This window comes from Muntiacus reevesi, chromosome 20 (genome assembly GCF_963930625.1).
Source record: "Muntiacus reevesi chromosome 20, mMunRee1.1, whole genome shotgun sequence".
Classification (NCBI taxonomy): Eukaryota; Metazoa; Chordata; class Mammalia; order Artiodactyla; family Cervidae; genus Muntiacus; species Muntiacus reevesi.
The window spans coordinates 9,267,101-9,290,043 of NC_089268.1; the positions used below are offsets into that span (position 1 = coordinate 9,267,101).

Sequence of the window (22,943 nt, forward strand, 5' to 3'; positions counted from 1 at the left end):
TCTGATGGCTAATCTAGCATTGTGACCATTTCCCTCACCTGGACGTGAAACCTAGACTTCTTTCAGCTCATCCCTGGCTTGCCAAGGATGCTACGGTTGAGATTGTTTTGTCCCCAAAAGCCCAGTCACATAAGACCCGTGACTGCCTCTCTCACCTTACCTTCCCCTCCCAAGCACACTCTGGAGCCCAATCCCAAGAGGTCACCATTAAAATCCTTGAGTTTATGAGACCATAAAAAATACTTTAACTTGGACACTAGTAACTCAAGGGAAATAATTCAACTTTGATCTTCTCTTTCCACCAGTACCATGTGGCAAAACACTCCTCAGTGAAGGGAAGGATCTGTTTACAGAAGCAACAGTGCATGTAAATGAAGAAGGGATGATAGAATTGGTGCATTCCCTATCTACAGTCAGTTCAGTCAGTTCAGTCGCTCAGTTGTGTCTGACTCTTTGCGACCCCATGGACTGCAGCACGCCAGGCTTCCCTGTCCATCACCAACTCCAGGAGCTTGCTCATTTCTGCATTTCCCAGGGATTTAACTGACCCAGGCAACGGTTCCTAACATTACCAAGAGACAAGCAGTGTGTGTGTCTCATGGTGAGATCACAGCGCCACCTATGGACGTTTCATAGGAATGACATCTAAGTCTAATCCAACCACTTCAAGCAGATGCCGATTTGCGAGACGTGCAGGGGACAGAGGAACATGGCAATCGGCACCGGGTGATTCAGCCAGCAAACCCAGACTGCAGAGAACTGTGCAGACCAAGAGCTCAGGAATGTCACTGCACTCATCATAAGGAGCAAAAAGGGATGGAGGACAAAACTGTAACTGTGAATAAACATAAATGACAGCTAAATAAAAAGGAACACATTTGACTCAGTTCTAATAAGGTGGATGAACCTAGAGCTTATCACACAAAGTGAAGTAAGTCAGAAAGAGAAAGACAAATATTATATATTAACGTACATATATGGAATCCAGAACCATCGGTTCTCATGGTACTGGTAAAACCTATTTGCAGGGCAGCAATGCAGACACAGACACAGCGGGGGAAGGAGAGGGTGGGATGAGCTGAGACAGCAGCACTGAAATATGTGCATCACCATGTGGAAAATCAGAGAGCCGGGGAAATTTGCTGTTTGACCCGGGAGCTCAAATCAGGGCTCTGTGACGACCTAGGGAGGTGGGATGGGGTGGGGGGTGGGAAGGAGGTTCATGAGAGAGGGGACATACCTACACTCATGGCTGATTCCTACTGATATATGGTAGAAACCAACACAATATTATAAAGCAAGTATCCAGTTAAAAATAAAGACATTTAAATTTTTAAAAAGACTCCTAAGCTAGAGTGTCCAATAATTTACACTTGAGTAAACAGACCACCAAGAAATTTTTTTAAATAGTTGATATAACGGTCCAGATAGGATTACTTTTTATTTTTTAAAAAAGATTTAATTTGCTCTTTTAAAATATTTATTTATTCATTTGACTGCAATGGGTCTTAGCTGTGGTTCACAGGGTCTTGTTCAGCTATGGTGTGCAAACTCTTAGTTGCAGCATGTGGGATCCAGTTCCCCGACCAGGGCTTGTATCCAGGCCCCTGCACTGGGAGCATAGAGTCTCAGACACTGGACCAGCAGGGAAGTCCCACGATTACTTTTGCAAATTTTATTGAGTTATAGTTGATGTACAACGTTGTGTTAATTTCTGCTGCACAGCCAAGTGATTCATCTCTATGTGTGTGTCACACACACTTTTTTGTATTCTGTTCCATCATCATTTATCCTAGGATACTGAATATAGTTCCCTGTGCTAAAGAGTAAGACCTTTTTGTTCCTCCATCCTGTGTATAATAGTTGGCAAACATGTAATTCCTTTTGAGAAGAGGAAGGGGGAGTTTTGATGGGCCCACAGCAGAGAGACTTCTGCAGTGGCTGGAAAAGGTCTAGTTCTTGAACTGGGTGTTGATTACAAGGGTTTTGTCTTAAGTCATGTATTAAATTACACATTTTATGTGGTTGTTGGTATCTCGGTTTTATTTTAAAGGAAAAAAAAAGACTTTAAAAATCAATGAAAATGGGACTTCTCTGGTACTCCAGGGTTATGATTCTTCACTCCCACTGCAGGGGGCACAGCTTTGATCCCTGGTCACAGCGCTTGAGATCCCGCAGGCCTCCCAGTGCGGCCAAAAACAAACAAAAAACAATGAAAAGGGAGCAGTGACTATCTGAACACTTGAGTTCTGAAGATTGCGGGGCTGCGTATGGAGGAGAGAAAGTCGAAGACCATGATGGTTAGGGCTGGACCATCTGGGGCTGGAAGGAGCTAGGTCTTGGGGGAATTTCTGGGCACTGTCCTTGGAAATAAGGACTCATGTAGACAAGGAGGAGGATGAAGGGCAGGAGGGTGAGCGATGCGTGATCTCAGAAGGCAGCCCTCCAGAGTGAGTTAAGGACTCCCCCAAGGTCTCACAGAATGAGTCACCCCAAACATTGACCTCACAGCATCCCTCACTTGGTCCAGGGCCACCTGATCGCTCTTCAGGCCTTCGGGGGAGAAGCATCAATTAGAACCTAGTGGGGCTGTGGCGGAAGCACTGCTCTTGGGACCTGCAGGGACAGCGATAAAGTTTCGTGAGGTCCCCACCCTCCTGGGCAAGGACTCAGCCGACAGCGCACCCAGCCAGAGCCACTTACATCTTATCCCTCCCTCTGCCAAAGGCTGGGTGACTGATCTGGGACCCAAAGATAAGGAAGGAGACATTACCTCATTGCCAAGCAACGGAGTCACCACACGTCCTGGAATTAAAAAAAAAAAAGAAGGAAGAAATAGAATGCATCAATTAGGATCAAAAGTGATTATACTGAGTGGTGGGAGATGACCCACAATATCAGAACTCCATCTCCCCCCGGAGAATGTTTCTGGCTTCATAAAAGACTATCCCACTGATCTCTGAGAAGTATGGTCAGCCTTCCCCTGTCACACATCTTAGACGTTAGGAAAAGTGGAAAGTGAGGGAAGCTGGGGGATAGGTGGCAGGGTGCTCCTCAAAACTTATTACCTTTCCGGGCTCTGATGTGGATGACAATTCCCACCAGAAAGAAGACTAGCCCGACCAGGAAGGCTGCAGCTCCACCCAGCATCTTTCTCCAAGAATATTCAGACTGAGCTCCTAAGGGAAACAGGTCTCAAAGTTGGCCAAAAACTCCCAATGTTTGGTGCTCCCTCCTGAAACTCCATCCGCCTGCAATGCAGAAGGCCCCAGTTCAATCCCTGAGTCAGGAAAATCCCCTGGAGGAGGGCATGGTGACCCACTCCAGTAATCTTGCCTGGGAAATCCCATGGACGGAGGAGCCTGGCTGCTACAGTCCGTGGGGTCCCAAAGAGTCAAACATGACTGATCGACTAACATTTTCTCCTGAAATCCCAGGACCTGTGCTGGACGGCAATAAGTGCTGTCCAGAGAAAGAATACATCTTTGGGCCCAAGGTTTGTACTCATGGAGTTTCTGTTAATGATTCTGATGGCCAATAAGAATGCCCCCCTAAATGCCAAGGTCAAAGTACCAAAGGATGCAAGTTCCCAAAACCAGAAGTGAGTGACAAGGCGATTAGACCTCCTTATTTCCTGGAAGATCCAAGGATAGCTGTCTGCCATGGTTTCTCCCCACCCAATGACCCCACCCAATGACCCCAATCTCTAGGACTTCTTCAGGTCAGAGCAAGGAACTAGTGCTGTGGCCAACATGAATTCGGAGGTAACACACGCTCCGTTCCAAGCCAGATCGACTCGAGTTGGGTCCAGAAAGTACAAGCTGGTTCTCACTCCACTCCACAGAAACAGGGTTCGGCAAGCTGGGATGGTCAACACGGCAGGTGTAGACCTCCCCAAGCTCAGGCGTCATGGCCAGCATCACCGTCATCTGAAAGGTCCAGTCTCCATTCCTGATGAGGCCAGTGGACATGACCCCCTCTCTCTGTTCCTGCCCATTCCGGAACCAGGTGACCTCGATGTCCCCTGGGTAGAAGCCTGTCACCAAGCAAAGCAGAAGACTGTGGTGCTGCAGGGCTGGGGCCTTCTCCGGATACACTGCCACCTCTGGCTGTACTAGGAGCGGAGAGAAAAAACGAGAGGTGGTGAAGGGAGTCCACAGGGCCAACACCACACTGCCTTCAGGGGCTGTCTCTGCCCTGAATCTCTTTCCCAGATCACCCACGTGGCAACCAGAAATGTGGGGAAAGCTCACCCCCAGGACTCAGACACTGGAAATGTCAGTGTCCCCAAGGAGGATGCAGGCTTTATCAGCCACACCCACAATATTCCTTGTGTTCGGGAAGACACTAGCCCTGGTATCTGGGACCAAGACCACAGTGACCTGACCCCTGAGGACAGTAAGAGAGTCATAACTGGGGACAGATCATATAAAGTCTCCCCTGCACCTGACCCTGATGGATAGATATCCTGAAGCAGGAAACTGCCCAGGACAAGGAAGAAGAGCCACGCCCAGGCTCCCACCAAGGAGACTCCAACTTCCGCCTCACCTCTCCTCCCCACGGTGAAGGGTGCGCCCAACATGTAGTTGCGTCTGCACAGCATGTCCACAGAGGCTCTGCTCCTCGCCAGTATGTCCGGCCGACTGTTCCACAGCTCAGCGTCAGGCTTCCCCAGCTCCGTCAAGGCCACAAACATCCCCAAGTCGCTGTCGAAACGTGCATACTCCTCCAGGTTAAAGATGAATCTGACCACAAAACGCACCTTCTCTGTCCCATTGGTGAAGTAACAGTCAGCCTTTGCCTGGGTCACAAAATCTTCTGGAAAACCAAAAAAAGACTATGAACCAGCCCCCATCTTTAGAACACCCATACCTGGTATATTACGATGGACCATGTGTATTAGAGAGGAGGGCTTTGACCTCAGTAAATCTGACGAAGTAGCCTCTGCTCCTCTGGGCCCCACCCTGGTTCCTCTTAGCAAAGGGACATCCATTCTTTAAAAAAGAAGTGGTACACATATACAATGGAATATTCAGTTCAGTTCAGTTCAGTCACTCAGAGTCGTGTCCGACTCTTTGAGACCCCATGAACCGCAGCATGCCAGGCTTCCCTGTCCATCTCCAATTCCCGGAGCCCACCCAAATCCATGTCTATTGAGTCGGTGATGCCATCCAACCATCTCATCCTCTGTCATACCCTTCTCCTCCTGCCTTCAATCTTTTTTTTTTTTTCCTGCCTTCAATCTTTCCCAGCATCAGGGTCTTTTCAAATGAGTCAGATCTTTGTATCAGGTGGCCAAAGTATTGGAGTTTCAGCTTCAACATCAGTCCTTCCAATGAACACCCAGGACTGAGCTCCTTTAGGATGGACTGGTTGGATCCCCTTGCAGTCCAAGGGACTCTCAAGAGTCTTCTCCAACACCACAGGCCAAAAGCATCAATTCTTCAGTGCTCAGCTTTCTTTATAGTCCAACTCTCACATCCATACATGACCACTGGAAAAATCATAGCCTTGACTAGATGATCCTTTGTGACAAAGTAATGTCTCTGCTTTTTAATATGCTATCTAGGTTGGTCATAACTTTCCTTCCAAAGAGCAAGCATCTTTTAATTTCATGGCCACAATGACCATTTACAGTGACTTTGGAGCCCCAGAAAATAAAGTCAGCCACTGTTTCCATGTTTCCCATCTATTTGCCATGAAATAATGGGACTGGATGCCATGATCTTAGTTTTCTGAATGTTGAGATTTAAGCCAACTTTTTCACTCTCCTCTTTCACTTTCATCAAGAGGCTCTTTAGTTCTTCTTCACTTTCTGCCATAAGGGTGGTGTCATCTGCATATCTGAGGTTATTGATATTTCTCTTGGCAATCTTGATTCCAGCTTGTGCTTCATTCAGCCCAGCATTTTGCATGATATATTCTGCATATAAGTTAAATAAGCAGAGTGACAATATACAGCCTTGACGTACTCCTTTTCCTATTTGGAACCAGTCTGTTGTTCCATGTCCAGTTCTAACTGTTGCTTCCTGATCTGCATACAGGTTTCTCAAGAAGCAGGTCAGGTGGTCTGGTATTCCCATCTCCTTCAGAATTTTCCACAATTTATTGTGATCCACACAGTCACAGGCTTTGGTCAATAAAGCAGAAATAGATTTTTTCTGGAACTCTCTTGCTTTTTCAATGATCCAGCGGATGTTGGCAATTTGATCTCTGGTTCCTCTACTTTTCTAAAACCAGCTTGAACATCTGGAAGATTACTCAGCCATAAAAAAAGAACAAAATAATGCCATTTGCAGCAACATGGATGGACCTAGAGATTATCATATTAAGTGAAGTAAGTCAAAGGCAAATATCATATGGTATTGTTTAAATGTGGAATCAGAAAAAAAAAGGGGTACAAGTGAACTTACCTACAAAACAGAAATAGAGTACAGATATAGAAAACAAACTTAGGGTCACCAGGGGTAAGAAGAGAAGGAATAAATTGGGAGATTAGGAATGACATATATGTACCACTGTATATAAAATAGCTAACAGAAGGACCTACTGTATAGCATACAGAACTCTATTCAGTACTCTGTAACGGCCTATATGGGGGAAAAAATAATGAAAAGAGTAGATGTATGTATATGTATAACTTATTCACTTTGCCGTACACCTGAAACTAACACAACATTATAAATTAACTATACTCCAATAAAATTTTTTTTAAAAAGAACACCCTTTCTTCTTTGAAAGAAGCCTGAGGTCCAGCCTATCAGGCCAGCCAAATAGGAGACATGTCACCCAAAGAAGCAACTCAAAATGAGTCCAGAGACACGAACATTCATTCAACAAATATACATTCATTTGACCAATATTTATAGACTGTTTGTGTTTTGCTAGACAATGTTCTGTGTCTCCAACCCAGGCTTTCAGAAGCCCAGACTTTTAATTCTCTTATTATCAAAGTCAAAACCAACCAACCCTGTATGGAATAGTTCAGTTTTCTTGCCATCAGCAGGTTCATTCTATATATTCCTTCTGGAGCAAAATGAAAGGAAGATGGAGGTGGGGTAAAAAAAAAAAGATGCAGAGGAGACTCACAGTAGTGTGGAGTAAATTTCCCCTCTACTCCCCGCTCATCTGGGTTTTCTCAAGAATTTTCTCCTGTATGTTTTCCTGTGCGCGATTACTCAGAGACCTCACCCCCTCTGTCAACTTTGAGCAAAATAATATTAACTCCTGGTTTGAATATGCCTTTATCATCATCATCACCATCACTGGCCCTCTATGTACAGTTATAGTGGTTGTAATAACATGGTGATAAGGAATATAAGCTTAACTTAAACCTTCTCTGGAGCCTTTAAAATTAAACACTTCCACTGAAGAATAAATTTAAAAATCCAAATCCAGGGATTCCCTAGTGGCTCAGTGGTTTAAAAAAAAAAAAATCCGCTTGCCAATGCAGGAGACTCCTGCATCCAGGAAGATTCCACCTGTGGCAGAGCAACTAAGTCCACGGGCCACACCTACTGAGCCTGTGCTCTAGAGCCCTGGAGCCACAACTACGGCAGCCTGCACACCCCAGACCCGCGCTCTGCAACAAGAGAAGCCAGCGCAGTGAGAGAAGCCCATGCACCGCAACCTAAGAGTAACCCCCTGCTTGTCCCAGCTAGAGAAGAGCCCAGGCAGCAAGGCAGACCAAGCACTTTAAAGTAATGAAATAAATTTTTTAAAATTATTTTTAAAACTCCAAATCAAAAACAAAATCCAAATCCTTCAATATTCTGTGATAAAACATAATGGAAAAGAATATGAAACAGAATGTATATATTTATATATATACATATATACATGTATAACTGAGTCCCTTTGCCAAAGAGCGGTAATTAACACAACATGTAATTCAACCATACTTCAATAAAAATAAATTTAAAGTAAATAAGTAAATAAAAATCAAACCCATTTGCCATTATGATTTTCTATTTTCTTTTTTTTTTTCATTTATTTTTATTAGTTGGAGGCTAATTACTTTACAATATTGTAGTGGTTTTTGCCATACATTAACATGAATCAGCCATGGAGTTACATGTGTTCCCCATCCCGAGCCCCCCTCCCGCCTCCTTCCCCATCCCATCCCTCTGGGTCTTCCCAGTGCACCACTCCCATGCATCCAACCTGGGCTGGTGATCTGTTTCACCCTTGATAGTATACTTGTTTCAGTGCTATTCTCTCAGAACATCCCACCCTTGCCTTCTCCCACAGAGTCCAAAAGTCTGTTCTATACATCTGTGTCTCTTTTTCTGTTTTGCATATAGGGTTATCATTACCATCTTTTTAAATTCCATATATATGTGTTAGTATGCTGTAATGGTCTTTATCTTTCTGGCTTACTTCACTCTGTATAATGGGCTCCAGTTTCATCCATCTCATTAGAACTGATTCAAATGAATTCTTTTTAATGGCTGAGTAATATTCTATGGTGTATATGTACCACAGCTTCCTTATCCATTCGTCTGCTGATGGGCATCTAGGTTGCTTCCATGTCCTAGCTATTATAAACAGTGCTGCAATGAACATTGGGGTGCACGTGTCTCTTTCAGATCTGGTTTCCTCAGTGTGTATGCCCAGAAGTGGTATTGCTGGGTCATATGGCAGTTCTATTTCAAGTTTTTTAAAGAAATCTCCACACTGTTTTCCATAGTGGCTGTACTAGTTTGCATTCCCACCAACAGTGTAAGAGGGTTCCCTTTTCTCCACACTCTCTCCAGCATTTATTGCTTGTAGACTTTTGGATTTTCTACTTTCAAAGTACCTTGCTGGTATTGGTAGTGATTAGTTTGAGCTCTATATTAACTTTCATACACTGTACCTCATTTCTAGATGGTTCAGGTTCTCCAAAACAGTTTTAATTTTCCAAAGTTATTTAATCAATCTTCATAGGTGAAGAAAAAGTGTGATTGTTTACTATGGTAAATTCATATGTTGAAATCTCAAATCCCAAGGATGATGGTATTAGTTGGTGGTGTCGGGGGAGGTACCTCAGTTGGGAGCATGGGCTCCTGATGAATGGGATTAACACCCCTAGAGAAGAGGCTCCAGAGAGCGCCCCAGCCCCTTCCACCACGTCAGGACACAGATAGAAGGCACCACCAGCTCTGAAGCAGGATGACTGCCTTTCCCAGGACACAACCAGGCTGGAGACTTGATCTTGGACTCCTCAGCCTCCAGAACTTTGAGAAATAAATGTGTGTTGTTTATAAGCCACCCAATCTGTAGTATTTGTCATAGCAGTCTAAACAGACTAAGATAATGATAGTTGTCTTAAATTTGAAGATATGGACAATTTTAAGACAGAAACTGGTAAATGGCCGTGGGCTAGGTCTCAGTTGACTGGAGTTTTAGTTCTGCATCTACTGGTTTCACATAGAAACAGACACTTCCCTTCCTGACCTGCTTCCCCATCAATAAAGACAGGGCTTCAGTTCACGCACACCACCATCAAGGTAGAACTCAAAAGCATTTGGGTCAGGTAAGACAAGAAGCAGAATGTGAGAAAGCAGACGTGGACACACGTACAATGGAATACTACTCAGCCACAGGAAGGAACAAAATGGGGTCATTTGTAGAGATGCGGCTGGACCTAGAGACTGCCATACAGTGAAGCAAGTTCGAAAGAGAAACACAAATATCAAATATTGATGCATGTATGTGGAATCTAGAAAAAATGGTATAAATGACCTTATTTGCAAAACAGAAATAAAGACACAGACATAGAGAAGAAACGTATGGATACAAGTGGGGAATGGGAGGTGGGTGGGATGAAACTGGGAGCTTGGGACTGATGGATCTACACCACTGATTCTATGTATAAAACAGATGACTAATGAGAACCTACTGTGGAGCACAGGGAACTGTACCCAGAGCTCTGCGGGGACCTACATGGGGAGGAAATCCAAAAAAGAAGGGGTACATGTGTGCGCACAGCTGACTCACCGTGCTCTATGGGAGAAACTGACACAACGTTGAAAAGCAACTATACGCCAATAAAAATTAATTTTAAAAAATTAAAAATTAAACTTTTTTAAAAAGCAGAATGTAATTCATCACATGATGACATTTACTAATATTTTAAATACACACAGAAAACGGCTCCATCTTTTCTAAAGCCACCCTGATACTGAAAGCCACAGCAGACACGTTGGAATGGAAGGGAGGGAGAGAGGATAGAGAGAAGCGAGTGATGACAAGCGCTGTGAGCTCGTTGGGAGAGAGAACCCCACTATGCGCACTTGAGAACAACGTAAAAGGACATTCAAATGGGTTCATAGTGCCAATCAACCAGGAACGATCTCCCTGAAGAAAGGGCACTTCGGCTGAGATGTGAAGGGTGACCGTTCCTGATCTCAGATGCAGATCTGCTTTCATCTCTAAGTGCAGAGGAACTGCTGGGCTGAGTGTCAGGAGGGCAACATCCTTCCTGGCTCAGCCAGACTGATCTCAAACTCAGACGAATCTCTAATCTCCAATTCCCTCTTTCATCTTACAGTCTAAATTAGAAAAAAAAATGATTTTTCAGTCAGATCTGTGTCAGAGTTTAGATCTTACTGATCATGTGTGTGTGTGTGTGTTGTTGTTGTTGTTTAATAGAAATTATAAGTTCAGAGAGGTTTCTGTTCTCCAAGAACAATGATCTCCTCACACCCACCCTCCCCACCCCTAGATTTTGTTCCTCTTTTGTATTTAACGAGACTGACGTTCAAAGAGGTTCTGTTTTTAGAATGCTGTATCCTGTTTTCTTCTGATAAATATGTTTTTGGAATGTACTGTCACTTCATGTTTGCAAAGCTTAACTTCTCAGCTAGACAAATACCAGTAAGCATATATACCTGGTAACCTGAGGACAGGCATCACACATTCAATTTCTCCTGTTTGTCAAATCACTTGGTACAATCTGACGATGTTACAGAGGCTTAAAAATGTCAAATGAAGCAGTCAAGTCCTTATATGCATAAAGAAACGGTCACAAATAGAAGCAGTCACACTCATCAAACTCCTGGCTGAAAGACAGTGGCTATTTTCAGCCTGCCTCAATTTTCACAGTTCTCCAGATGGCCATCAATACCATAAGGACCCTGAGCAAGCAACCTGTTTCCCTTTCATTGAATCAGTGGCTCTGGGACAGGAAGTCCTTTCCCCGCCGGTCCATTTCATGTGGTAAAGCGGGAGGGAAAGGTTTTCTGTGAGAAAGAAGACTCTGAAGCCAGAGCTGCTTCCTGTCTGGACTGGAGGCTGCACCTGTAAGGGGAAGGCCTCTCTCCCCATGTCAGTGTGTATACCTGAAAGAAACCACTGTGTTCTTACCTGGGGAATCTCTGCCTTGAGTCACAGAAGCGTCCAGCCTGAGAACCGTGGATAAGAAGGCCACCACCCAGGGAACCCAGCTAGGACTCATTCTGGAAGAAAACAAACGAGACAGGAACATCTTCACCTCTTTAGAACGGGGCTTGGCCACACACACTCAGTCAAATATTCATGCAGAGCAGAGACGTCTTTCTGTCTACCCTGGGATTGGAAACTCCTCATCCAGATAACCAATCAAGCTAGAGGAACTTAGAGTCATTAGGTGCTGGGTAGGATGCCTTCATAAAGTCATGTGATACCACTCAAGAACTGATCACCTGCAGAATCATGGACTGCAGTTCAGGTACTTGGAAACTGGACTAGAAGAAAAAAGAAAAACTGCTCTACAGAGTATGTGGTCTCAGAAGGACTAGGCAGATTGTCTACATGGATCTTTGTATCATTATCCAGCATGGTCCCTGGCCTGCGGCGGCCAGTAGATCTCCATGATGATGCGGTGACTGATACTGCCAACACAGAGCAATAAATGAAGACGACAGTGGACAGCATTCCGAGGCCTGGGCCTTATGCGGACTCAGGGAAAGGGTTACTAGAGAAAAAATGGAAGAGACTGAGAATTATCTGGAGAGGAGGATTTCCTATAAACCAAGAGAGGGAAGGAAAAACAAACTTGGAGAGAAGCTTCTTGAAAAAATAAAATGCTGCAAAAAAATGTTTAAAAGGATAAAAAGAGAGAGTGTGGACATGTGTATATGATTCACTTTGGTGTACAACAGTAATTAACACAACATTGTAAATCAGCTATGCTCCAATAAAAATTTAAAAATATGGAAAGAGTTTGGTGTATATCCGGGAGACAATAGCTCTCATGGATTTACATTTATAATAACTTGATGAAAATAACACATAAGCATGGATAGTGAATCTAAATGTCAAACTTCTTAAGCTAATAAAGGTAGATTTGAAACAATGTTTAAAGAGGATAAAAGAGAAAAAAAGCATTATTATGTTTTATAATTAATGGGGCACCAGTAGCCTTCAGTGGAACAGACTATTAAAAGAAGAGGCAATATTTCAAAAAGGTAAAGGTTGAATTAAAATGAGAAAATGACGGTAGTAGGCGTACCAGTCCTTCGGGAATTTTGGAAGCTGACCTTTGTGCACTGTTTTGTTGTTTGTTCAGTCACTCAGTCGTGTCTGATTCTTTGCGACCCCATGGACTGCAGCACACCAGGCCTCCCTGTCCTTCACCATCTCCTGGAGCTTGCTCAAACTCATGTCCATTGAGTCGGTGATGCCATCCAACCATCTCGTCCTCTGTCATCCTCTTCTCCTCCTGCCTTCAATCTTTCCCAGCATTAGGGTCTTTTTCAATGAGTTAGCCCTTTGCATCAGGTGGCCAAAGTATTGGAGCTTCATCTTCAGCATCAGTCTTTCCAATGAATATTAAAGACTGATTTCCTTTAAGATTGACTGGTTTGATCTCCATGCAGTCCCAGGGACTCTCAAGAATCTGCCTGACACATTATAAGCATATTCTTTACCTTCTGAGCCACCAGAGAAACCCCATAACCTTCTTAGTTAATGATATTATTGGGTTGGCCAAAAAATTCTATTGATCCAAATGTATTTTGGACCAAACCCAATACTTTTTTGGGGGGCTTAAAAGTGATATGTCTCTATGCTGAGAGTCAGTCACCTGTAATGTTAGTACTTGTTTTTATAGCTACCTTCTGCGGTGATGAAAGTGAGCAGTGAGTGACAGTGGTTTAAAATTATTTTTTTCTGTGAAATTGGCTAATTTGATATGTATCAGGAATGTATGAATCTGAGTGTAATTTCAAGCTAGATTCGTACATATAAATAGAAGGCAAAAAGAATAAAATGCATTGTTTCAAAAAAAAGAAAAGACACTTTTTCAGACACAGGATTAAAATAGGAAGATTTGAAAAACAGGGGTATGAGGAAGTTCAAGCTGTGTGTGGCTTCAACAAACTTATTTTAGAACAAGGGGAGGTCTTCTGCTGAAAAGAAACTGGAAAAAATATTTGATAAGTAAGGAGAGCAAGACTTCTTTTTCTCCAAAGTAATCTATAAGTGTATTATTATTCAATATGCCTCTCGATCCATGGCCCAATATTGTGAATCCTGCAAGATGAAACAGACATGTTTCTGGTCCAGAAGAAATGTAAAATTTGGGTGGAGTGACAGAGAAACAATCCACTGTAGTGTCAGGAAGAATCAAATCAGCTTTAAAGCTTGGGCACCCAAGAAGAGAAAATTCAAGCCATCTAGAAAGAGTTGATGAAGCTGATAAAGTTGATATTTGACACAAGTGGCCAATAGGAAATGTTATAATTCAGACTACCCAGTACATGGGGACAACAAAGAAGGAATAAACAGTGAAACAAAAAATGTGTCAGAATTCCTTAAAACTTAGTGTTTGGCCACAATAGATAAATGTATGCACACTACTTCACTGCATGGGAGAAGAATACAGTAAATCTTTTTCTTCTTCACTTCCCTAAGAAAACACATGTTTTGATGGGTATGTAAGGTGGGACTGTAACGGTAGTAGACCCAGAGAGTCTGGAATACTTGAGCTATGTCTTACCGAACATGCCAAGATGCTCTCTGCTGCTACTGCTAAGTCACTTCAGTCGTGTCTGTGCGACCCCATCCCTGAGATTCTCCAGGCAAGAACACTGGAGTGGGTTGCCATTTCCTTCTCCAATGCAGAAAAGTGAAAAGTGAAAGTGAAGTCGCTAAGTCGTGTCCGACTCTTAGCGACCCCATGGACTGCAGCCCACCAGGCTCCTCCGTCCATGGGGTTTTCCAGGCAAGACTACTGGAGTGGGGTGCCATTGCCTTCTCCTCAAGATGCCCTCAGCTACCCACAAATGCAATACTCTTTCCATAATGTAATAAATGTAATACTCTTACTCATAAATGTAATAGCAAATTGTAAATAAAAGGCCAGTCAAATCCCTGATGCTCTAATAGAGGGTTTTACGGTGAAGCTTCTATGAAGCATGACACCCCAGGCGAGGTTCTCATGTTTCCACATTAACTGCTAACCAGCTGTAAATCCTCAAGGCCTGGCACTTCCAAGCACACGAAGTGTAGGAGGAAGACAGATGACGGGTCACAAAGGAACTCTGCTGAAGATGGCGGAAATAAGATTCTGGAAAAGAAAGGCGAAACGCAGAGATTCCCCAGAGTTGAAGGAGAATGGGCAGTGAGTCCCAGTACCCCAGCTTGAGGGTGATTCGCAGGAGCAGTTCATAGGACACCTGGATCTGCAGAGAAAACCCCTGGTGTTGAAAGGAATTGACTTGGGAGCACGTACAAGCAAATGGACAGAAGACTTCCCTGGTGGCTCAGACGGTAAAGTGTCTGCCTACAATGTGGGAGACCCAGGTTCTATCACTGGGTCAGGAAGATCCCCTCGAGAAGGAAATGGCAACCCACTCCAGTATTCTTGCCTGGAGAATCCCATGGATGGAGGAGCCTGGGGGGCTGCAGTCCATGGGGTCACAAAGATTGTCAGACACAACTGAGCAACTTCACTTTCACAAGCAGATGGACAGTGGATCACCTAAGCCAAATCAGAAGGAGGAAAGAAGTGAAGATTCACGTTGCTGCAGTTGCCCCATGGACTTCCTTAAACTTTTAACAAGTTGGTACAGAGCACAACTGAAGAAAACACTAAGGAATTCTTTATATCAGAGGATCTACTGTACTTCATGCTTTGTGGATCCAGTTTTTACTACAAGGATATATAGAGACATTTCTTCATAAGGCCACCGGAGAGCAATAATAGGAAAGACTGAGAAGGATGACCTAGGATCACCGGGGGAAGAGCTGAGAAAGGATCTTGCAAATATCAGAAAGCAGTTTCCTTTATCGGAAGGAGATATCGAGTTTCCAAAATTCTTCAAAGAATGGTTCTTTTCCAGTGTTTTTCAAATTAAGCTCACCAAAGTTACAACTTTGGATCCACTATAATGTAATGGATAACTTCTCAATACAAGTGACAGGAAAAAAAAATGCATTATACTATTTAGTCCTCAAGATGCCCAATATTTATGATTACCAGGTATTAAATCAGAAGTATTGAACATAGATAACCCAGACTTATCTAAATATCTACTGTTTTCCAAGGCTAGATGGTATGAATGTTCCCTTAAAGCTGGATATGTATTATTCATTCCTGCTTTATGATTCCATAATATAATTTCTGAAGAGATTGGAGTGGGAGTGAATGTCTTTTGGAAGCACCTTCCCTCTGAATGCTATACTAAAATGGATACCTATGGAGACAAAGATCCTACAGCAGCATCAAGAGCTGCACAAATTTTGGACAGAGTCTTAAAAACCCTTGCAGAATTGCCAGAGGAATATAGGGACTTCCATGCAGGGCAAATGGTTTTGCACATTCAAGATAAAGCCTATAGCAAAAATTTTGAATAAATAATGAACTGAATGCAAAGAACATAAACTTTTAAATACAATTCAGTTCAAATACTGGAAAAGTGTAACAAGAGGTAAATTATCTTTTTAAAGATTTATTCTTCTCAGGGGGGCACTAGTGGTAAAGAATCTGCCTGTCAGTACAGGAGACAAAAGAAGCATGGGGTCCATCCCTGGGTTGGGAAGATCCCCTGGAGTAAGAAATGGCAACTCAGTCCAGTATTCTTGCCTGAAAAATCCCGTAGACAGAAGAGCCTGGCGGTACAATCCATGAGGATCACAGAGAGACACGGCTAAGCATGCACACACACAAAATAGGAAAGGCAGCTCAATCTCAGATTTATAGATTAAATATGTATGAGGTGGGGGAGGTAAAATGCAACTTTGTAACCTTTAGTGTCCTGTGACATCCCGCCCCCTCTACTGTTAGTAAACATGCCCTGCCCAGGGATCTGGGCATACAGAAAACTGCAGCTCCTACTCTCCTATAGCTGCTAGAGACTAGTTCTAGCCACCCCAAGAGAAGAATACTCCGCACTGATCCTTAAATTCTGGAGGACTTTCCTCTTCCCCTACTGTAACTGACCAGGACCCTATGAAGTCTTCCCAGAATAGACCCCCCACCCATGTCCTCCACCTGCCTTTCCTCTGTAGAAAAACCTCAATCAAAGAAATGAGAAAATGCACAAAATAAATAAATAAGACAAAATAATAATAGCTGAGCTGTTATACAAAGGCAAAGACCTTTAGTTCTTCCTCAAGGACTATAGATAATATTCTGAGTCATATCCTGTGAGTTGTTTTGCAGATACTGAAATCGCTCCCTGGTGGAAGTCATTAATTCTAGGCTGCCCAAAAGCATGTAGACCCCAGATCCTGGGAACCAGAAGGTTGAAGATGCTAATTCCAGATTATCCAGATAATCACCAACCAATTATCCAGATAATCACCAAACAATCAGAAGAATGTCCACAAGCTGACCACCCCCCTCCCTACGCCTTGAACACTGTGAGACTCCTCACTACCTCCTTCTCCTGTGCCCGCCCCCCCCGCCCCCCCCACCAGCCTGGCAAAGGAATACAGTTATTTCCTTATACCTCACCAAAACTCTGTCTCCAAGATGTAATCTGGCACCGATGTAAAGAGGTCCAATTTTGGCAACATCACCAAGTCAACCAAAACAGGCTTGTATCCAAACGTTGAAAATCAGTATATAAAAGCAGTCTAATTAGATGAGTCATCGGGGAAAGAAGGTCCCTGGAGAATCACCTGAACTTTCAACAGATGCTATGTAAATCAGATATAACTTGCTTAATTAAGGCATTTGATAATGGGTCCTCCCTGGAGGTTCAGTGATCGGGACTCCACCGCAAGGGACTCGGGTTCAGTCCCTGGTCAGAGAACTAAAATCCCATAGGCCGTGCATTGCGGCCAAAAAAAAAGGGCACCAGCGTCCTTGTTACCACAGCCTCACTTAACTTGCTAGGACAGGAACCAGAATGTCGCCCAGAGTCCTCAGGTAGATGAGAATGTTTATGAATTAGGAGCCTGACCACAGGCCAGAAACTGACCAAGTGTGGGGCTGTGTCACCCGTTGTGAGTGTGAGTGTTATGGCTGTGAGTGCTCTAGAGCTGGGTGGGGGTGTTGCTCCCAGTTGGAAGGGCGGGTACGGTGCTGAGTAAAAAAATAAAAAAAAAAAGGGCGGGGGGAGCCATTCGAAGGAGCTCGAGCCGCTGAATTTTAATTTCCTTCTTTCTTCACACAGATACCTATGTTTCTTTCCCATGTACCTCACCCCATCTGAAAAAGAAGAAAACTGTTTTGCTCGAGGCTGAGTGACTGAGGACGTGACCTGGGGGCACCAGAAGCAGTAAGAGCCGGAGATGAGAAGGCCGCACAGGTCTCAGCCTGTCTTCCCTCCTCCGCCGCCGGCCCCCTGGCCGGACTCCTGCACCTTCTCTCAGAGACAAAGAAGAGCCCGTGGGAATAAGAGGACCGTGGGGCCCAGGGAACACACAGTAAATGGGGCTTGCGCGTGCATCTGCAGGGAGGAGAAGGCGTCCTTAGACCCGGAAGACTGGAGGATACGGATGCTGAACCGGAAGTTAGCAGCGCTGTTCTTTCTTACTTCCGGTGTGGATGTGTCCACCGCGCGTACGTTCTGAAATCTAACTTGACTGCATCATAACAGTAAGAGTTAAATCTGTCAGCTGCTTGTCACGAATCATTTTTCTAGGCACAGTGTGAATATGGGGGGCAGGAGGAGGGAGAGAGAGACTCAGCAGAACAACCCTTCACTGTGATACTATCATGACTTCCCTTCTGCAGGTGAAGTAATGAGAGCATGAACCAAAGTTCACAGGAAGTTAGCCCGCGGGCTATGCTGTTTTCATTGCACTGTATTTCTTACTTGGGAACCCAGGAAAACCTCATTTCTACATCTTAAACATCCCTGCAATAAGATGTACAAAAGGTCAAAACGACTGAAGAATCGTATTATAATTCTGGTGCCAAGATAGAACTTCATCCCTGTCTCTTAAAAAGAAGGCAGTGGTCTCATGGATCAGGAACAAGGAATGACATCTGTGGGAAAAGGTTGCAAGGTCAACCAAAGAGAGAAGGTGATACCAGCCGGGAATCTCCCTTGCCAGTGGCCGCTGATGCAGCTTTGTAAATCGAAGCCGCTGGGTGGTCCAGTCAGAAGCTTTGCTGAGTTTTCTGTGCTGCCCGTCAGTGTCCCCAGTGGGAGATCTGGGTTTCCCGAGGTCTTCAGAGAAACCAAAGGTTTCGGGGAGACAGCTGATAAAGACAGCGGTCATGCCTCGTTGCCTTCTCCCACATTCTTGTTTTTTGTTCTACCTGAGTTTGAAAACTAAGATGGGGGTTTTTTATTTTTCCCTTGCTGCCTAACTTCAACCAAGAGCTCTACTTCATAGAGATATGGGCTTTTCTGTGATTTCCCCCCAAAACTCACCCCTCATTTTGCACCCCTCTTCCGCTTTCCCTCCCTGTTCTGTAGGGAGTGAGAGAAGTTGGGCGTGGTAGATGCAGCTGTTCGTTGAGGGTGCTAAAAAAAAATCATTCTCTCTATTACCTGGCAAAAATATCTCTTCAACTGCTCTCTTGGTGACTTTATTATTTTTTATTGAGATATAATTAGGTTACAACACTATGTTAGTTCCAAGTGTACAACATAGTGATTGGATACCTCTATACATTACAAAGTAATCAACATGATCAATCTAGATGCCATCTGTCATCATACAAAGTTATTATCATAGTATTCACTGTTTTAGCCACCCTGTGGATTTCATTCTTGTGACACATCACATTTCTTTTGTAACTGGAGGTGTACGCCTCTGAATCTCCCTCAGCTATTTCATTCATTCTCCCCCGTCCCGTCCCCTTTGGCAACCACTCTGTACTACCTGTCTTTCTGCTTTTTGCTTGTTCACTTGTTTTTCAGATTCCACATGTAAGTGAAACCATACAGTGTATGTCTTTCTCTGACTTATTTTGCCTTAGTGTGATACCGACTAGGCCAATCTATGTTGTTGCTAATGGCATGATTTTATTTTTTTATGACTGAGTAATTTTCCATCATATGTATATACCACATCTTCTTGATCCATTCATCTACCAATAGACACTTCGATTGTTTCCATTTATTTTGTTTCCTTTTCACTTAATTCACTTCATTTCATTCTTTCCTTTTATTGATGTAAGTAATTAAGGTGATGAATTCTCCTCTGAACACTGCTTTAGCCATATTCTAAAAGTTTTGATGTGTGATTTTCAATTGTCATTTTTCTAGAAATTTTTCACTTTTTGCTTTCTCACTCTCTGGTCCAAGAGAAAGACTGTTTCCTTAAGTTTCCATGTGGAAGGGCATTTATCTTTTCCGACCTTATTATTATTATCTAGTTTGTTCCACTATAGTCGGAGAATTGTATCTATATCATTCCTACTTTTGGGGGGAAATTACTGAAGTTGATTGTGCCAGAGTGTGTGGTCCATTTTCATTAATACTTTGTTGAAACTTGAAAAATTGTGTTCCCAGTTTTCAGTGAGAAGATGTCAATATAGATCCATCAGATCTAACTTTTGACTAAGTTAGCAGCATCTTCTGTGTTCATAACTTTTATCTACTTGATTTCTCTAGTCCTAAGAAAAGTGAACTAAAATCACCTATTACTACCTTTCTGAATAGTTCCCTAGTATCTTCCTTAATTTCTGCTCTGTGATGGTTACTTATATGCTATTTGGAACTTACATATCTCTTAGATATCCATTTTTAATTTTACACATTCCATTATAAAGTGCCTTCTTATCTCAATCAATTTGGAGAGATGGATCTGAATGTCACCTTGTTTAATAATAAGATTGACCTCTGCTTTCTTTAGGTTTACATTCACTTATTTTATGCCTTTGTCTATCATTTGATTTGTTGAATAAATGAATGAATCTTTCAGGACTTCCCTATCAATCCAGTAGTTAAGATTCCATGCTTTCACTGCAAGAGGAGTGGGTTTGATCTCTGGCCAGGGAACTAAGATCCACATGCTACATGAAGTGGCCAAAAAATTAAAATTTAAAAGTGAAAAAAAAAAGAATCTTTTTGAGTCACTGTATTTTTAAGCATATCTTTTGTATTGCAAACAGCAGAGTTTTTCCTTTAATCTAATCTGAAAATATTTTTAACTTTAATATTTTAATGAGTTAAGTCCTTTTACAATTATTAATATGGCAGATGGATTCAATACAGTTTGGAGATTATTATTTTCTATTAAATATGTTTATATGAGTATTGCATTTTTAAAATCTTTCACTATATCTTTTAGTGTTTTTCTAAATTGCAGTCTTTCAGATTTTTGGGAAGCTGTTTATGTTGACATTATCTTGATTTTATCTTTATATAATGCAGTTAGTTTCTCCCTTCTTTAGATAGTTTCTATTAGTTTTCTACTATAAACATCCGAGAACTACCTTATATTCTCTCCCTTCCTCTTCAGTTGTCGTTGTGTATACCTTTGTATTCTTAAATATGTTCTAAACATGTGAAGTTGGGCAAAGTCCACCTTGACCTAGCTCTGCGTCCCAGGCAAGTGAGCAAATGTTTCTCAGTCTCCATTTCTCATTCTTACAATTGGGAAAGCAACACATGCCACAGAAGTTTCCCTTAAAGGTGGAGTAAGATACGGCAGGTTCTTAGCACAGCAGGAGCACAGAGAAAGCACTCCATGAATACTTATTATTGACACTGAATATCGTAATTCATAAAAGTCCTTGAAACTCAGTATTTCCCAGGACCAACAGATGGCACTGGATTCAAGTAAATGGATGTTCCTCTCACTCAGCACCCAAAACAGGGAAGATCTTTGTTTTCCCTTCCCCCTAGTCCTTCCTCTGCAGATTCTGACAGTTCCACACTTCCTTCTGAGGCCCCACTGCCATTCAGAGGCAAGTGGCTGGCCCACTCAACTGGGGCATAAAAGACTTGAAGGTCAGTGTTGTTCCCACATTGGGCAGGGCAGGCAGGGTGGGAGCTTGTTTGGGGACCCACAGGAATCTGAGAGTCTCCTGTTTCCTCTTCGCCATTCATATCTTACTTCAGAAAGAGCAGCAGATGGCTGAGCGGAAAGACTCTGAAGGTAAGTGACGAGAAGATGGGGAATTTAAGGGGTGGGAGTCAAACGGGGATGGGCAGTGGGAGGGGAAAATGAAAAGAACTAGAACTGGACTGTCCTGGTGGTCCAGTGGTTAAGAATCCACCTGCCACTGCAGGGTTGCAGGTTCGTTCCCTGGTCTGGGAAGATCCCACATGCTGTGGGGCAACTGCATACCACAGCTACTGAAGCCAAGTGCCCTAAAGGCTGTGCGCTGCAACAAGAGAAACCACCGCATCAGAAGCCCTTGCACCACAACTAGAGTGGTCCCCACTCACCACAACTAGAGGAAGCCCTCAAGCATCAACCAAAACCCAGCACAGCCAAAAAATAACTAATTAAAAAAAGTAATAACTGGAACTCTGGACAAATCAGAATTACTAATGCCTGTGGTTACCAGGCAGACCGCACTTGTAGGAGTTTGTTGAATATACTGTCGGGGAATGTTTTTCTGTGTCTCTGAAGTAAGTCTTACCTGGGACTGTCCCTCAAGGATAACACATTTTCATGATCCCCTATGATCCTAGGGTCTGCTGCACCTTCCTGTTCTGCCCATCCGGGTGCCTGAGTTTCCCTCCCAGCTCTCTGACTGATGGGCTCTGTGATTTCAGGCCCCTTTCCCTATCTATAAAAGGTTTGACAGCTATACTATTTTTAAGATGTCTTTCAAGTTTTAGGTATTATGAATCCATGGGTGTAATTATACTGAGGTTACCAAAGAATTTTAATAGATCGTTTTCTCCGTGAAGACTATAGTTCCCACAAGGTAGAGGATACAGAACTTATTATTCCTATTTTACAGATGGAGGAAGAACACTTGGTGGGGAGGGGAAAGAATCAGGCCAGGCTTCTCTCTCTCCGGATGCTTATTTTGCCTTCGGTGAAATTTGAAAGGCTACCCACTCCAGTATTCTGGCCTGGAGAATTTCATGGACTATACAGTCCCTGGGGTCGTAGAGTCTCAGACAGGACTGAGCGACTTTCACTTTCACTTTCTCTCTCTCCCAATGCTTGTTTCGCCCCCAGTGAAATTTGAACAATAAACAGGTGTGGAGCAGCAGGACTACCACAGATGAGGTAAAGTTCACACGCATAGGAAGTTATTTACTCTGGCCTCACCCTGATCCCAACAGTTGCCAGGCAGAAACAAATCCAAAACAACAAAAGTTCTGATGAGTTCAGTGCTAGTCTGGGAAGTACCTGCTGCTTCTGGGAAAGTGAAAGTTTCCATTTTCTAAAAAAGAGCAAATGTAAGACCTTCCAGGAAGCAGTGACTGTACAGCTTTGGAATGTCAGTGATTTGTGGGTGTAAGGAATACTGAGATGGAGGACAGTAGAGGAAGGAGATTTATTCACTTACCCAAAACAGTTATTTATCATTCAGTGTGAATGGAGCCCTCTGCCAGGCAGTAGACATAAAGCTTAATAAGACAGATGGCCTCCCCTGCAGGGGC

The 22,943-nt window shown here is 43.2% G+C and overlaps 1 protein-coding gene and 1 pseudogene across 1 annotated transcript; one reads left to right on the top strand and one right to left on the bottom strand.

The window, feature by feature from the left end:
• Window positions 1-2,028: 2,028 nt before the first annotated feature.
• Window positions 2,029-11,476, bottom strand: LOC136151258 (HLA class II histocompatibility antigen, DO beta chain). Its single transcript, XM_065912204.1, has 6 exons — window positions 11,350-11,476; window positions 4,549-4,818; window positions 3,833-4,114; window positions 3,069-3,179; window positions 2,774-2,805; window positions 2,029-2,616 (listed from the first exon to the last, which is right to left on the bottom strand). The coding sequence occupies exons 1-6, from the start codon at window positions 11,468-11,470 to the stop codon at window positions 2,581-2,583; spliced, it is 852 nt and encodes a 283-aa protein (XP_065768276.1). The 5' UTR covers window positions 11,471-11,476; the 3' UTR covers window positions 2,029-2,580.
• A 3,040-nt stretch (window positions 11,477-14,516) lies between these two features.
• Window positions 14,517-15,822, top strand: LOC136151845 (tRNA wybutosine-synthesizing protein 5-like; annotated as a pseudogene).
• The last annotated feature ends 7,121 nt before the right edge of the window (window positions 15,823-22,943 follow it).